Source organism: Phycodurus eques, chromosome 8, assembly GCF_024500275.1.
Source record: "Phycodurus eques isolate BA_2022a chromosome 8, UOR_Pequ_1.1, whole genome shotgun sequence".
NCBI classification, from domain to species: Eukaryota; Metazoa; Chordata; class Actinopteri; order Syngnathiformes; family Syngnathidae; genus Phycodurus; species Phycodurus eques.
In genome coordinates this window covers 6861767-6878933 of record NC_084532.1, presented here as the reverse complement: position 1 = coordinate 6878933, position 17167 = coordinate 6861767, and the positions used below count along the sequence as shown (strand labels likewise).

The 17167-nt window shown below is 44.2% G+C and overlaps 3 protein-coding genes across 4 annotated transcripts; 2 read left to right on the top strand and 1 right to left on the bottom strand.

Annotated features, from left to right (window-relative positions):
- The first annotated feature begins 581 nt into the window (after positions 1-581).
- On the top strand, positions 582-12629 carry meltf (melanotransferrin). Of its 2 annotated transcripts, XM_061683348.1 has the most exons (17): positions 586-620; positions 864-1131; positions 1943-2097; positions 2435-2534; positions 3284-3469; positions 3575-3731; positions 7469-7536; positions 7681-7865; positions 8134-8299; positions 9519-9664; positions 9766-9862; positions 9939-10133; positions 10218-10371; positions 10674-10741; positions 10821-11008; positions 11745-11937; positions 12044-12629. In XM_061683348.1, exons 2-17 carry the CDS (start codon positions 1083-1085, stop codon positions 12103-12105), a joined length of 2169 nt encoding a protein of 722 aa, XP_061539332.1. In that variant the 5' UTR covers positions 586-620; positions 864-1082; the 3' UTR covers positions 12106-12629. The 2 variants fall into 2 exon arrangements, with proteins under 2 accessions (XP_061539331.1, XP_061539332.1); XM_061683347.1 differs by having other exon boundaries at positions 582-1131.
- A 1186-nt stretch (positions 12630-13815) lies between these two features.
- On the bottom strand, positions 13816-14765 carry ncbp2as2 (NCBP2 antisense 2 (head to head)). The gene is made up of 2 exons (XM_061683349.1): positions 14705-14765; positions 13816-14594 (listed from the first exon to the last, which is right to left on the bottom strand). The coding sequence occupies exon 2, from the start codon at positions 14477-14479 to the stop codon at positions 14174-14176; it is 306 nt and encodes a 101-aa protein (XP_061539333.1). The 5' UTR covers positions 14480-14594; positions 14705-14765; the 3' UTR covers positions 13816-14173.
- Positions 14766-15440: 675 nt separating this feature from the next.
- fkbp2 (FKBP prolyl isomerase 2) lies at positions 15441-16718 on the top strand. Its single transcript, XM_061683857.1, has 2 exons — positions 15441-15987; positions 16420-16718. The coding sequence occupies exon 1, from the start codon at positions 15544-15546 to the stop codon at positions 15958-15960; it is 417 nt and encodes a 138-aa protein (XP_061539841.1). The 5' UTR covers positions 15441-15543; the 3' UTR covers positions 15961-15987; positions 16420-16718.
- The last annotated feature ends 449 nt before the right edge of the window (positions 16719-17167 follow it).

Here is a 17167-nt window from a genome sequence, read left to right as displayed (position 1 = left end):
TTTTATTAGTATCGTCAGCCAAAGCTGTGAAGAATGCAACGTTATCAATGTCCTTTCACCATTGTTCCTGTCATACTGTGTTGTGTGTTTTTGTTTGCACTTTAAGGACAAACGTCCTGTTTTTGTTTTCATTCCTCCTTCCTTTAAAAAACATTCAAGCAATACGTTTTTCCTCATGTTTTTGAATAACATAGAATAACATGGTCCAAATAGCACTGTAGTTAGCACTGTGTGTTAACTTTTCATGATAACCGAGTGATTCTGCTTGGACACCAAAAGCACTTCATGGTGATATTGGACTAAAATTGCCTCTGCTCACCCTGTTGATATTGCGTAAAGACAAAATGAAAATTTAGACAGTAGGGTAAACATTGTCAATAGACTTGTGCTGCCTGTTGCCACAGTGTGAGTCACAAGCTAATTTTCCAGCAGTCACAGTCAAGTCCGTAGGCCCCCGTTTATGTGCTGTGCGTTGGCCCGAGTGTCCACCAGTGGAAAAGCCCCACAGCCGCAGAGGTGAGGACTGTAAAAGACTTCTCTGTTCACACTCTGGTCTGCAGCTAGGCAACGCTGGCTGGCACCGTGTGAGGTGGCACATTGCTTGCAGTGTTTTGACTCTGGTTAGGACATGTAGCTCATAGGAATCACAGTAATTCTTTTTGGAATTGTATTTATTTATTTAGTCAAAATCTTTGGTTTGGGTTCCTTTTATATTTTACTAGATCCATTTTCTGCAGCCTATTAAACCAGTGGCTTTATATTTGTTTGCTTTATTTTCAAAGATGTGATGCTTTTAGGTTTTGAATAATGATGGGTATGACGTATTTGCGGTCTCTGGTCAGTCTGCTTTCATCACCCTGCAGGAATAAACCAGACCGAGTGAGATTTGAAGCCGCTTCGTGTCCCGCCTGCGTGTCCACCTGAACACCACGCAGGGAAGTTGTGCAACACTGTTCCTGTACATCATCTCCGAACTTTGACCTGGGTACTTGGGAGATAAAACTTGCACTTGCACTTAAGAGTCAGCAGACAAGTGAGAAGAGGAGCCTTTGATCCAGTTAAGAGGAAAGAAGTACGTGACCATGACCATGTTGCGCACGTTGGGATCCCTTCTGTTAATTCTACATGCTGGTAAGCTTACACTTTCGTGATGAATAATAATAACATAATAATGATTATCTATGATATATATCATCAGTGCATAAATATGTATATATAAACTGGATTGACATGTTTTCATCTAATACGGAATATCAAGGTACTAAAGTGACATACAACAGTGAATGGACCAAAGCTTCATGTTCAAAGGTATTAGGGCCTCATTAACGTTGCCAACTTAAGGAAAACCTCCAAAGTTGGACAGTAATTTACTTTGATGAGTGGAAGCGACTTTTTCTTCTTTAACAAAGAAAATAAAACCAAGGTATTAAACATTTATATGTGTCATTGGTCTGGCGATGTGAATTGACCAAAGTTTCATGTTCAAACAAGTACAGTAAGGCTCATAACCAAAAGTTTAAAAGACAACTTTATTGCAAGAACAGCTTTGAATGGGACAGCCAAATCAACTCTACCATACATATATATATATATATATATATATATATATATATATACAAGATAATTTGGTGTGTTGACATTTATGTTCTTTAACAAGATTATTATTATTTTTTTTAATATGAAGGAACATTTTCAATAACTGGTTTGAAAAACTAAGTGTCTACATATCCTATTGAACATAACTGTAATAATTGGGGCAGAATTACTATGCAGCTATCGGTGTTAAAGATTGAGTAGTCCATCTTAGTCACGAAACCAAAGTCGTGTTCTTCCTCTTTCGCCTCAAAATATTGCTTCTGACCTTTTGTTGCAAAATGGCAAACGGAATATGAAGGGAAATCTAGTAAACGTGAGGGAAACCGCTGTACCTCTGTCTCGTCAGTGTGTGGTCAGAGGAGCATCAGGTGGTGCACCATCTCGGACGCCGAGCAGAACAAATGTCAGGCCATGTCCCTGGCTTTTTCCCAAGTCTCCATCCGGCCATTGCTCAGCTGCGTGCATGGAACCACAGTGGAGAACTGCGTGCAGAAGCTCCAGGTGTGAGCCTGACCTTATCCTTATACTGTAGGCTTTTAATCTTGAGTGACACACTGATCAACTACCGGTATGACACACCAGAGGAAATGGAGCACGAGGAAAGTGGCACACTAAGTGTTAGTTACCGATTTGATTGTTTAATCGCGCACTTTTAAGCAGCAATGTAGCATACTGATGTCTTCTTATTTGGTGTCTTTAGTGTGTGAAATTGGCAACTTTGTAAAGGTGCTACATGGATTAATCCCTTTTAGCATTTGTCTCATTCAATAATATTTGCATTCACTTTGTCTATTATGTCGTTGCTGTTGTTCATTGTATTTCCTGGTTATGTCTCTAGAGAAATGAGGTTGATGCTTTGTCCATGTTTGCCCCTGACATCTACAACCTGAGGACGAGTGCCCCCTTCAAGATAGCTGCCACTGAATCAAAGGCTGATCGTAAGATTGTTTATTACCATTACTTAAATATGAGTAAAATGTTACCGGTGGAGTCACTGATGGTGTGGTGGTACAATACTCGCCTGACTTCGGACAGTGACCGTGTGAATGCGAGTGCCGACGGTGTGTGTCTATATGTGCCCTCCATCTGACTGGCGACCAGTTCGGGGTGTAGTCTGCCTTTCGCCCAGAGTCAGCTGGGATAGGCTCCAGCACGCCGCGAGATAAGCGGTATTGAGAATGGATGGATGGATGTTGCGCGTGGCTCTTGATCATAGATGTGATTTGCTCGAGTTCACGACAGACATCTCGACGTACGCACTGCGCGCACAGCAGTTTTGACGTTTTTCCTTCTTCTCTCTAATGCATGCTCCTCTCGTGCGATTTAATAGCTTTCGATCATATTCACAAGTCCAAAGAGAGAGATGAAACTGATGCCCTATTTAATCGTTGCGTTCAAAGGAAGAACATGACTACAATGGTAAGGTAAAGAAATCACACAGACTGGATCCGCGACAGGGTATGTATTTGTTTCAAACAGGAGGTTTTTAAGAACTGTTTCAACAAAAGGGGAAGAACATGTATCCATCATGACGTATTGTATTTGTTTTTCCACTTATGGTTGCACATTCGTCGTTCATGTTGTAAGCCTTTGATCAGTCAAAACTATCCGAATACCTTGAGCCATCCCGTCTTGTTTTTATTTGCTTTCCCGGTTCTCACTGTTTACTCGGTATTTGTCACCTCAGGTACCGGGGCCTCTTACTTTGCAGTCGCTGTTGTGAAAAAGGCCAAGTCTAGCATCAACATCAATAACTTGGCAGGGAAAAGGAGCTGCCACACTGGGAAAGGCCGAACGGCCGGCTGGAATATGCCCATTGGACACTTCATCGACCAGGGCTACATGTCAGTCATGGGCTGTAACATCTTAGAGGGTAGAACTCTCTCATTGTTAAAGAGCAACCAATTATTGAACCTGAAATATGCCCTGATCTTTTATATGTATGTGTGTGTGTGTGTGTGTGTGTGTTCATTATCAGGTGTTGCGCGGTTTTTTCATGCCAGTTGTGTTCCGGGAGCAAATGCGGTCGGCGATCCTCCGTCTCTGTGCCAGCTGTGTATTGGTGATGGAAGCGGACAACACAAATGTGAAGCGAGCAACAATGAGCGATATTACAGCTATGAAGGCGCTTTCAGGTAACATTCTGTACCTCAACCACAGTAAAATTGGCAAGTTAGGAGACGTGACGACAGATGACAATTGACGTAACGACAATGAACCAACAAGGACTGAAAGAAGCCGGGGGAACTAAATACAAGCAAACTGATAAGACAACGAAGAACACTTGGACATGACACGAGTGGCTGGAGGGAGCTGATTGGTTGACACGAGGTAGAGGGCTGACGAGAACAAGTGGAAACACAAACCGAACGACATGACAAGACATTAACATGGGTCACAAGAAAACAAGACTTGAAACAAAAGTAAATAATCGAAACCACAAAAACAGGGACGGATTAAGGGACGGATTCCAGATGTCCCAAACAATCACAACAAAAATTGCCACAACAGGGTGCGTGAAGGGGGCATGGAGGAGGGTTTAGTGTATGCCCATCAGGGCCAGTCTGGCGGCCATCCAGCTCCTCAGCAGCTGCGGCAGGCTCGCAACCCTGCTCTGGCGGCAGCCCCTGGACGAGGGTCTGTAACCATTGTGTAACGAAACCGAGAATCGCGGTTTTCAAATATATACAAACCCGTGTCGTCTTTTAAATGGCAGAACCGCGGCACGCCCTTTCGACATGTAATAAAATATAAGCCGAGATTGAAGATACATTGGGTGGAACAGTGGAGGACTGGTTAGCACACTTCTGAGGACCCAAGTTCAAATCCGGCCTCACCTGTGTGTAGTTTGCATGTCCTCGACGGTTTTCTCCGGGTACTCCCGATTTCCTCCCACATCCCAAAAACATGCACGGTAGGTTGATTGAAGACTAAATTGTCCGTGGGTGTGAATGTCAGTGCGAATGGTTGTGTGTTTCAATGTGCCCTGCGATTGGCTGGCAACCAGTTCAGGGTGTACCCCGCCTCTGGCCCAGAGTCAGCTGGGATATGTTCCGGCACGCCCGCGACCCTAGTGAGGAGAAGCGGTATGGAAAATGGATAAAGATATAGTTCTTCATCAAGCCTCCTCCAGGGCGTGTCATGTGACTACTTTCCCGGTGAGCGCAGTGATCAAACCTGTGACTACTGGCTAGGCTAATCGTGCTCGTTCAACTACGTTAGCGAGTGGAAGAGAGGAACACGGCGAAAGTCAATGCTGAATCAATTACACTCATAGCTGATGGATGGCCGTTCCGTGCCACACAAAGCTACATGAACGAACATCCTGCCTGAGTTGCTTGCAGCGAGCCTGGAACATAAGTTATTCTGCCCTCCCTGAGCGTGCTTTCAACTCTTTAATGACACCCCAGTTGTAGTTTACTGTAAAACAAAACACGCAACAACAACAAAAAAGAATTACACACATTGCATATTTAAATACAAGACACATTGTTTTAGAAATTGCCAGTTTAATGCTACCAGTCAATGGAAAGCTCTATTGACGGGCTAGCTAAATTTAGCGTTAGGTAATGGGAGGGATATACCGTCAAATGAAGAATATTCACACACAAACGGCGTACTAACGCATACAGACAGATAATATAACAATACTCACAGGCATATATTTTTACTATTCTGGGAAAAACGATGCGTCGCCGATGCGTGGGCGCTGAAGTGAAACGTTCGATTGATGGAGCGGGAAGACGGCGGTTGCAAAATGCGACGTTGAATGGAGAAGCGAGAAAAAAAGACAAGTGGCGAAAGTGTGGTAGCATTTCATAGTGAAATGCAAGGCGAGCGCCCGTTCGTTTTGACACGGACCGTTTCTCTCCGCCGAGTATGACGCCGCCTCGCGGGACCCGAGAGACGAAGTTGAAGCTAACAGAGCGCAAATCGCTAAGCTTCATGTTAGTCTACTTTCCTAGCATAACGTCAGCGCTGCGGGCTGCAGAGTGTCTCTTGTGATTACGAGTACCGTCGAATGTGTGATTTTTATTTTTCTTTCTTTCTTTTTTTAACCATCAAGGTTAACCCTGCCTACAGTGCGCTTTTTGCTCATCGTAGTCACACGTATGACACGGCCAATCTGGTCTGTAAGTGGCAAAACTTTGAGTCAAGTAGGTGAAAAACGTGGCAAATGTGGCCAGAGAGGGGAATAAAGTGCAAAATGGATCACCATTATGTACCCAGCCAGAGGAGGGATTTGGTGAAGGCTGATGAAGAAAATATTTCTCTCTCTCGAAGTTTTCTTCATTTTAGTTTGAACAAATTGAACACTTCCAAAACTTGTAGTAGGACAAAGAATATTTGTCTTATTCCTACTAAGCTGGTCTAAGCTCATAAAAGCACAGCCAAGAACCTAAATGTATTAAGATGTCACAAAATGCCAGATGTTTCAGTGAAGATGCTACAAAAGCTGTTCATGCTTGAAAAAAAGCATAATGCCTTGTCTTTTATGCACAATGTGAATTCAAGAAATCAAAACTGTTGGTTATATAAACAAAGGAAACCAATTAGTGGTATGTTGTTAAGTGCAAGGTCTTATTTTCTCTTTTGTATTCAAAATTGCTCTTTAACCAAGCAAATGTAGTTTATCCAAATAATCGATTGTTTGAGAGAATTTTCGGTAGGATGCTCGAGCAGGGGGAACAGTGGACGACTGGTTAGAGCGTTTGCCTCACAGTTCTGAGGACCGGGGTTCAATCCCCGGCCCCGCCTGGGTGGAGTTTGCATGTTCTCCCCGTGCCTGCGTGGGTTTTCTCCGGGCACTCCGGTTTCCTCCCACATCCCCAAAACATGCATGGTAGGTTAATTGACAACTCTAAATTGCCATTAGGTGTGAATGTGAGTGCAAATGGTTGTTTGTTTGTATGCGCCCTGCGATTGGCTAGCGACCGGTTCAGGGTGTACCCCGCCTCCTGCCCGATGATAGCTGGGATAGGCTCCAGCACGCCCGCGACCCTAGTGAGGAGAAGCGGCTCAGAAAATGGGTGGCTGGATATTGTCATATTTTTATTGTTTCATAAGTACAGTAGGGCGGGTTATTGTTTCATAAATACAATGGACACAATACTTTTTTTTCCGGACTGCATACATTTTCATTATTTGGTAACACGCGGCACGCCGCTCAGGACGCAGACAGCCGCTGGCGGAACAGTTTTGGCTCCGTAGATGCAAACAACTGGGACATTTTAGGGAAAGTTAACTATTTATTACATTCGCTATCCCGCGAGCTAACTAGCCAGTGTGCTACGGAGCTAAAAAGCTCACTTTGGGTCGTTCGATTGTTGCGACCTCATTTAAAACAGAGGTCACTAACTCGCAGTCCGCGTCCGGACCCAGAAGCAGGACCGTAGAGCAAGAACCGCGATGTAGCGGAGGATTACTGTATCTGTAATGTTAAGTTGCAGGGACTCATTGTTTCTATGGCACGTGGATCCCGGGACTCAATCTCAAGTGTAAAAAAAAAAAAATTATATATGTATATATATATATATATATATATATATATATATATATATAAACATATATATATGTATATATATTCTGTGTAAAACATTAATTAAAATTAAAGAAACGTCCTGCAACCTCTGAGGTTCCTTGTCCCCCCTTTGTTTTTCGTTGTTGGGAACAACCTCCTGATATGATAAATGGTTACTTCACGCTGTTTTTTTTTCCTCCGGGTACTCCTGTTCCTTGCCTATCCCGGAGTCTTCTTCGGTTAAACGAAGATGCGAAATTGTCCATTGGTGTGAATGTTAATGATTGTTCATGGATGGATCTCGTACAAAGATTGCACCCTTTGAACCCCGACTTTGATTGGCCTCATTAGGTGCCTGGCTGAAGATGCAGGAGATGTGGCCTTTATCAAACACACAACAGTTGAAGACAACACAGACGGTAAGGTTTTAGTCAATCGGCGACTACAGTGTATCATATTAACAAAGTATCGACCCTTGTGAGGATAAAGCGGTACAGACAATGGATGGATGGATGATAGACAGCATTAGTGACAGGGCCTGTAACCACTTTATTTTTCTGCAGGTCACGGCCCCGAGTGGGCAGTAAAGTTGAAGTCAGCAGACTATGAGCTGTTGTGTCGTGATGGCAGACGACTTCCTGTCAGCGAGTGGAGGACATGCAACCTGGTCCGTGTCCCATTTCGAGGCATTGTGGTTGGCAATCATGTCACTCCATCCGTGGTGTTTAACATGCTGGTCGAGGGACTGGTAGGTCCAAACCATCTCACCCATATCCAGTAACCAAAACCACAGATAAGTCACTCAAAATGTGGGTTTGGCATACTGTATTGTTTGTTAATTGCATTAGTTATTCATGTTTGTTGACTTTTACCTTTGACTTTTATTGTGGGATTGTCGGGTCAATACTTCAAGTAACCTATTATTGTTTTCCTCACTGACAAACAAACATATTATTCAGTAATGGTGATTCATCATGACATTTGATGAAATATGAATTTGTCTTTACTATCTGCAGGAGAAGTCTGGATTCAACATGTTTTCCTCCAAGCCTTATGGAGCAGGAACATTGCTCTTCTCTGAGTCCTCCGTCATGTTTCAGAGCGCAGAGTATGACGACCCTCAGAAGTGGATGGGTCAGCTCTATCATAACGCCATGAGTGCCATGGATTGTAAACTTCCAGGTACCTACTGGACTTGTTTGCACACAAGCATATTGCAGTGACCGACAGGGGTCCTAACAGATAGGGGAGCGAAATGTGTTGACTGAAGTAGTAGAGGAGGCTGGGGCATGACAGCCAATGCTACCGCTGTGTTACAATTCCCGCCTCATATTTACGTACGCCGCCTCCCCGCAAGATCGGCCCCCCGCATACCTCACAAAAGTGCAGCGCAACATCAAAGGATTAACTGCGTGTGTGTTTTACAGTTTTCTGTGGCGTTTTTTTTTTTCAGTGGATAGGGCCAAAAAGGTATAAAGGACCAGTTTCAACATAGGGGGCCAGGTGAAGCGAGTGTAGCTTCATCTGCGACCTCTCCAGACCCCTGATGGAGAAGCACAAAGAAAAGAGGAGTTTTGGGTGTACAGGACTTAATTTGTAAAGCTATTTAGATAACTACAGTACAGTGGAACCTCGATAGAACAGACTAGTAGGGGCGGGGGTCGTCCAATTTAGCCGATTGTCCATCCCTTCCATTGAAGCACTTTTTTATTTTTTCTTGAGGCCCTATGCACCCATATTACTGTACAGTACAAAATTATTGTTTTGTAGGGGTTTTTTTCGTGGCCTAAAATGCCTCGTACAGTACAAAATTGTTGTCAATAAATATTTCAAAAAGCTTGAAAATGTTTGAAAGGTTCACATTTTATCCAAACTTACCACGCTTGGTCATAGTGACATTATGATGGACAGTACTCATCACAGGTGAGTCGCTTTTATGAGCCTTGGGGAATTAGCGTGCTTTCTAGTTCCAAATCAATTGCCAAAGGCGAACGACTTGGCAAAAAAAATAAAAAATGTTACTGTACCAAAAATAGCATGCTCCAGACTCCAAAGACTTGTGTTTTGTCCTCAGCAGCGCTGTAGCCATGACGCTCTCTCTGCTCTATGTACAAAACACAATAGATATACCATCATTACATGGCTGCCACGTCAATGCCTCTTATTCAATGTGGCCCCCTCATAGGCACGGGAGGATCTAGTATTTGTGTATTTCTGTGAGCCGGAAATAGGTCTGTCCCATTCTCTGCCCGCATTGCGCCACAGCGCCAGTAAACAACAGCAGACAATTCTGGAACGAACAGAATTAACTATCTAGTTATTAGTTACAATGGCTACCAATCATGGTCACCTAACTACATTATCCACATGCCGACCAGTTCACCTTTCAATCTATCAACAGAAAACACTTTACGGTGGTGTGTGCTGTCCGTGGGCGAGCAGCAGAAATGCGCTGCGATGGGTAGTGCCTTTCAAGGTAGAGGCCTTACTCCAAGTGTCAATTGTATCCATGGGGACTCTGTGACCGACTGCATGGAGAAAATAAAGGTGAGAGGTGTTACTATTCCCGAAAGTTGTTTCTCATTTTAGAAGGGGCTTAGAAATGACTAAAACTTCAATTAAAATCACATGTACCTCTTCCTTTTCAGAACAAGGCGGCCGATGCCATCACTCTGGACGGAGGCTATATCTATACAGCTGGCAAAGACTATGGCTTGGTACCCGCTGCTGGAGAGAGCTATACAGGTTCATAGAAAAGAGATCCATTGAAGCAAAACGACATATCCAACCACAGACTGACAATGTTTCCATGTTCCTCCAGGGGATCGGGATGGCTCCAGTTATTACGCAGTTGCGGTGGTGAGAAAGAGTAGCTACGAGATCAGAAGTCTTGATGACCTGAAAGGCCTTCGCTCCTGTCACACGGGATATGGTCGCACGGCTGGTTGGAATGTTCCTGTATCAACCCTGATGGAGAAAGGCCTGATAAGCACTCAGCGCTGTCAGATAGCACAAGGTCAGTGTGTGCAATAGAAAGTGTGTGTGCACGAATCATCTCTGACCAAGTGAAAACATGTCTCTGTCCTCCCATGGTGCATAGCGATGGGCGGGTTCTTCAAGGAGAGTTGTGTTCCAGGTGCAAACCAGCCTGGTTTCCCTAGCAACCTCTGTGGCTTGTGTGTGGGAGATGACTCAGGGAAGAACAAATGTGAAAAGGGAAAGGACCTGTACGATGGATACGACGGTGCCTTCAGGTACAAAAATCACACTAAACCCACTTCTTATCAGGAGATATTATTGTTTTTCTTATTGCAGAATGATGGTTCTGTACAGTTGTGAGCACATCAGCTTCAGTTTCTCTGCCCTCCTGTGTGAACTTAGCACAATCTCCCCTTGCTTGTGTGGGTTTTCTCAGGGTACTTGTGGCTTCGTCCAAAAACTTGCATGTCAGGTCAATTGAAGACTCTAAATTCTCCGTGCCACACATTAGCTCCTTGAACCTAAAATGCCTAATGTCATCAAAAACACAAAGAAACTGTCTATTTGTTCCATTCAGGTGTCTGGCAACTGGAGATGGAGATGTGGCTTTCATCAAGCATTCGACTGTCTTCAAAAATACTGATGGTATAAACAGATCCTACATCTCAATATTATATTCCTTTTCAAATTCATTCTTACGTCCACCTTTTGTGTGCTTATCCAGGGAACTCGTCTGAAATTTGGGCAACAGATCTCCTATCCAAAGACTTCCAGCTGCTCTGTCTCCAGGGTACCAAAGCCGAGGTCACGCAGTATAGATACTGTCATCTGGCTCGCGTCCCCTCCCATGCTGTAATGGTGCGGCCTGACACCAACATCCACGCAATCTATGGACTCCTGGACCGGGCACAGGTACTACTAGAGAATAAATGTTCAACTGTTTCGTCTTAAACGGATAAATGTGAGTAGGTTGACTCCTTGAATTTGGATCTTCTACCTGTGCTTGTGCTCCCGTTTTCTTTTTACCTGTACATAAACCATTAGGGCTCCAAATTGCTCATTGGTGTCAATGACTGTTAGTCTGTCAGTTTCTAATCTGTCAATGATTGACAGCACATATATGATAGGCCTCATCCATCCATTTTCATTACCGCTTATCCTCACTAGGGTCGCGGGCTGCTGGCGCCTATCCAAGCTATCTTCGGGCGAGAGGCGGGGTACACCCTAAACCGGTCGCCAGCCAATCGCAGGGCACATACAAACAAACTATCATTTGCGCTCACATTCATAACTATGGGCACTTTAGAGGTTCCAATTAACCTACCACTGCAAGTTTTTGGGATGTGGGAGGAAACCGGAGTGCCCGGAGAAAACCCACCCAGGCACGGGGAGAACATGCAAACTCCACACAAGCGGGGCTGGGATTTGAACCCCGGTCCCCAGAGCTGTGAGGCAGATGTACTAACCAGTCGTGCCGGCTGATAGGCCTCCATTTCCCTGAAAAGAGCCATAGTTAATGAATGAATATATCTTGCCCCTTTCCAACATATGCATATTTCTGCCCCATTTTCAAAAAACCCGTCCGTCTCGTCTCATCAATCACTTCTACTACTCATATTCACTGTCCTTCTCATTGTTTTCTCTGCAGACATATTTTGGCAGCGACACAGGTTCAGAGTTCCGGATGTTCGACTCGCAGGCGTACAAGGGCACAGATCTTGTCTTCAAAGACTCCACCGTGCGCCTTGTGGGTGTAGCTGACAGGAAGACCTACAAGGACTGGCTGGGCCAGAAATACTTGGATTCGCTGATCAACATGGAGTGCAGTGCATCGTGTGCAGGTAAACATTCCACATTGTTTCAGACGTTGTTGATATCATTATACGGCAATGCCTTAAAATGGGATATAGGCTGTATATATCTTGTCTCCTTTTCATTGTCTTGCAGTGATTTCCTCGCTGTGGTTGGTCGCTGTAGCGCTGCTCTGCTCCATGCTGATGACCATCTGAATGACAACTTCTGCTTACTTCCCTCCCTGTTCTCTTTTCCTAATCCCTCCATCACATTGCACTGGTTAAATACAGATACCATTGACACTTAGGTGCATAATGCCCATGGAAATTCCAGCTAAACAGAAATGGCTTACCACATTGAAAGACCCTTTGCAGATTTTCTCTGTTTTGTGAATCTGTCAATCTACAATGAAAGACCCTTTGCAGCTTTTGTTTTGTGACTCTGTCAATCTATACCTCTTATTATTTTTTTCAGTTTGAAATATCAATTTGATGTATATTTTCTTATATCCAGAGATATATGATATATTTATATATGATGATGTTCAGATGCCATATCAGTGTATATGTACTGACTCATACTGCCGGAAATTAGTACATTCTTTTCTCTGAACAGAGATTTTATTTCAGTGTGAAATGATACAAATGTAACTAATATTTAGTTGCCAGGCCAGTGAGTCTGCACGGGTATTAAAGCTATTGTATTCAGCTGTTTTGTTTCTTGTTAAAATAAATTCTGAAGCATCAAAAGGCATGTGTCATGTTTTATCATTCATATTTAATGCATACAGTCACAGTGACCTTTGATTCACCTCCCTAGCAGGGCAATGATTGAGTATAATAAAGTTTTAAGAGAAACACCTCCCCGTGCCTGGGTGTGTTTTCTCCGGGCACTCCGGTTTCCTCCCACATCCCAAAAACATGCATGGTAGGTTAATTGACAACTCTGAATTGCCCATAGGTGTGAATGCGAATGGTCGTTTGTTTGTATGTGCTCTGCGATTGGCTGGCAACCAGTTCAGGGTGTACCCCGCCTCCTGCCCGATGATGGCTGGGATAGGCTCCAGCACGCCCGCGACCCTAGTGAGGAGAAGCGGCTCTGAAAAACGGATGGATGGAGAAACAGCTTGGAAGATAGGTACTGTAACAAAATACAGTATTGGGTTTATCACAGGGCATGTGTTCCACACACACCTGCAATAGGTAAGAGCTTCTGTATGTTCGATTTTGCACCTGGAAACAGATCTGATGTAGTTTGCCAAAATCTCCAGGTTTGTCTTAATCTGTCCAAACTACTCTCTTCCAGATATCTTAGTGGCACTTCAATATGGTTACAATTATGCCGATTCTTACATGAAAGGATTTGATAAATAGAATATTTAGCGCCTCCTGCCCAAACTGAGCAAATACATTCTGATTGACTGCATCCTTGAGAAATAAATAACATGGATTTCATCCATTGGACTCGGCTAAATGTAAATATTCATCATACTAGTAGAAGGAAGGAAGGCAATTCCTTTTACACTTAACACAATTGCCCATCCATCTTCTATACCGGTACTGATGCTTGTCCTCTGAGGGTCACAGAAGAGCTTGAGTCTATCCCAACTGACTTTAGGCAAAAGGCAGGATACACCCCGGCCTGGTCACCAGCCAATTGCAGGGCACGACGACAACCACTCACAATCACATTACATGACACCTCTGCCCAATTCAGTAGTCAGCACACTAACACGGCCGTAGAACTCCACAGGAAAGCCGGTGATGAGATTCAAACCCCGGCCCGCAGAACTGTGGGGCAGCGTGCGCTCTGTTTAGTAAAACTCTTTACTTAGTCCTTTGCCAGAGAACCCATCATGTTTTCGACATTAAACGACGCATGTACTAACAATGGATGGAGCACACATCAATTTGAATTATATTCATTTAATCTCTTCACAACAGTGAATAACTTCCATGAACTATATACCATGCACGTACAAAAATGACAATGTTAAAATGCCACATTGGTTCGGTGGAAAGAAAAGGGCAGTTTCGGTAGCAGGCGGCCACCACCAACCATACTTACACGCGTCTGTATAGCTGATTTAAATGTCAGTGTGACGTGTATAAGATGCCCAGGTGCATCAGAAATGCTCCCATGGTCGGAGGTCAGGTCGTTTTGACTGCACGTCTGGGTGGTCCATGAAGCCACAGTTGAATCATTGTCAGCAGTCTTGACAACAGATTGTTTACATGTCATTTCTCATTCGATGTCAATCAGACTGTTCAGCAGCCAACTTGATTATTTTTTAACCTGTCGTGATCCATCTTTCCACCCCTCCTTCACTTCATTGACAAACGTCTCTCCGACTCTCTTGAGTCGCCTGCCCACGTCGTCCACGCCGGCGGGCACTCGGCCGGTCTCCTCGCGGACCTGCCGCAGTGTCTGGGACCGCAAGACCCGCTGCGAGGCGTCCCGGCCGACTATCTGAGCCTTGGTGATGGCGTAGGCTGTTATCTGCGCCGCCCTACGGATCGGACGAGACTCCGCCAGCTTTTCAACGACATGGAGGTTGTTGAGCAGAGACATCAACATTCGAGACAGCATTGTGTTGACACCTCCAGCGAGCCGGCCGGCCGGCGGGTCGCTCGTTTAGCTTAACTTAGCTTAGCTTAGTTTAGCAGGGGAACTGAAGCTTGAGTATCCCCTAGATTGCTTAGCCCTGAAATAACAACAATTTCAACGTTAGTTTGAGATGTAAATACATATAGAGACTATCGTATGCTGTTCTTCTCCAGGGCAGTTTTCATAACTAGAACAAAGGTGACTTACTCAAGTTGTAAAGGTGGCAGTGACCGACTGTGTGTAGCGCGTCACAAATAAAGCGACGAACGAGCCTTACGTTGACTTCCGGGTTTGTCGGCAAACTGCGACAATGTTGCAATACCGCCACCTATTGATCGACAAAGATGACTGCTTTTGTTCATCAGCTCTCAAAACAACCCAGTTTGTTACACACTTCTGAAATAACAAATTTGCTCAAATTAACTTACATTTTATTAATAGCCCTTAGTCATATTCATCTATGGGCTACTGGTCTCCAATAGGAATAAATGATATCCTCAAAATTATGTATTTTTATCTTTGAACCTACTGACTGACTGAGTGAATCGTGATGCATCTGCAACAATTTTTTTTTGACACAGTCACGATATGAGAGGGGCGCGTGAGAAGGACACTGGGGAGAAACCGTTCAACTGCTCAATTTGCGGCAAACGATTCTCGGACAGGAGACACGTGAGAATACACACCGGCGAGAAACGTTTTAGCTGCCATGTGCGTGGTCATATACAAGTGCCAAGTGAGAAAACACAAGTGCAGAAGCTGTTAAACTGTCAACTGAGAAACACATACACTGTGTTAAAATCAAAGTTGGGAAATTGCTGTACGGCGTTCTCCTTTTGTTTGCACTTGAGAGTTCATTTTCAAAAGGCGGCGCTGTGCGTAAACGGCAGAACTCGGAGCATTTCGGAACTTTCCGGCGACTGATGACCTACTTCCGTTTCCTTCATGACTGATCGCACGCGATTTATGTGCTGACTCAACTGTGCAGCTTGTAGAAGGTACAAAAACAAAACAACAAAAAAACAACCACAGATCGATTTTGAGCCATGCGGGCATTTTTATTGTTAGCGATGACGGCGCTGTCCCTCAGCCCGATGTTGGTCTGCGCGTCCGAGAAGAAGAAACTGCAGATCGGTATCAAGAAGCGCGTGGACAACTGCCCCTTGAAGTCCCGCAACGGAGACGTGCTGAACATGCACTACACCGGCAAGCTGGAGGACGGCACCGAGTTTGACAGCAGCGTTCCCCGCGACAGGCCCTTCACCTTCACGCTGGGCAGCGGCCAAGTGATTAAAGGTTGGGACCAGGGCCTGCTCGGCATGTGCGAGGGAGAAAAGAGGAAGCTGGTCATCCCCTCCGAGCTCGGCTACGGAGACCGAGGAGCGCCGCCCAAGATCCCCGGAGGAGCGACCCTAATCTTTGAGGTGGAGCTGCTCAGCATCGAGAGGAGATCCGATCTTTGATGAAATGAAGGAAGCTCAAAGGTCCTGGTAAGAAACCGGGAACACCTACCGAATACTCCACCTAATTAATATCCACCTACTCCTCAAATCATTCTGTTGGTGACACAATAATAATAATAATAATAATAAATAATTGTAAAATAATTTTAGGGAGTGGCCGCACACAATCCCCACGCCCCGGCCTACCAGAAGGGCCCCTGACCCCAGGAGTCACGCCACCTGCCAAGTGTCTACTCAAACCCCAACCCCCCCCACACACACACAATTACAAGGACAACCAGCTCCCTGACTGAGATGTCATGCATTAAAATGTCATTTCAACATAATGTGGACTATGTGAATAATTTTCTGGATGGTTACATCAGTCCACCGACAACGGCCTGATGTAACCTGTACATACAAAGTGCTAATAAGCAGTAGATTGTTCACAAACGTAATGTTTGTTCATTCGATTTCCAGGAGACATTGTGCTTGGAGAGGACATCCGAAGGCGAAGAAGACAACGTGACAAATTTGGGATGGGACTCTTCAACCATCACCTCTTCAAACTTTGTTTTACTGGATCAAGGTCGCTAGAATAAGAACTGATCTACGATAATAAAAACACTGCAGCATTCCGATTAAATACACATTTTTATTTTTTTTCTGTTATTTGCAGGCATAAAATCTGTTCGGCAGATAATTCCACTGACTGGGATATCATATCAGCTGTTGTTGACTTGATTTGTAAAATGACAATAAAAAATACCTTTGCAAAAACTAAAGTTTGATATGATTTTTTTTTTTTTGCCTGCTTGTAAAATATATTTAAAGTAAACTTTTTTAAATCTGTGCTCGTAGAATTGTACAGTCCCTGTCCCCACCCACATTTCTGAGTACAGGAGTCCTCAGTTCACGATCTCTTTTTTTTTTTTTTAGAGACCTTGTAGCTGGAATTTGCAGACATCAACACCACAGTAAAGGAGCATGCAGTGAAAACATTACACACAAGGTTAGAAGAATAACTGTGCAAAGACACATTCCAAAGGAATCAGTTCGAAATTAGTTGATCATGGGTTTAAATGCAGGCCAGGAGAAGGGTTCTTAAATTTTACGTCTTTTTTAAAAATGTTATTCCAGGGAAGTAGAACATAGAGCATTACAAGATTTTTTTCCATGCTTAGTCAGGAAAGCGGGTACTGACAGCAGCACGGCATAACGTCTTGAG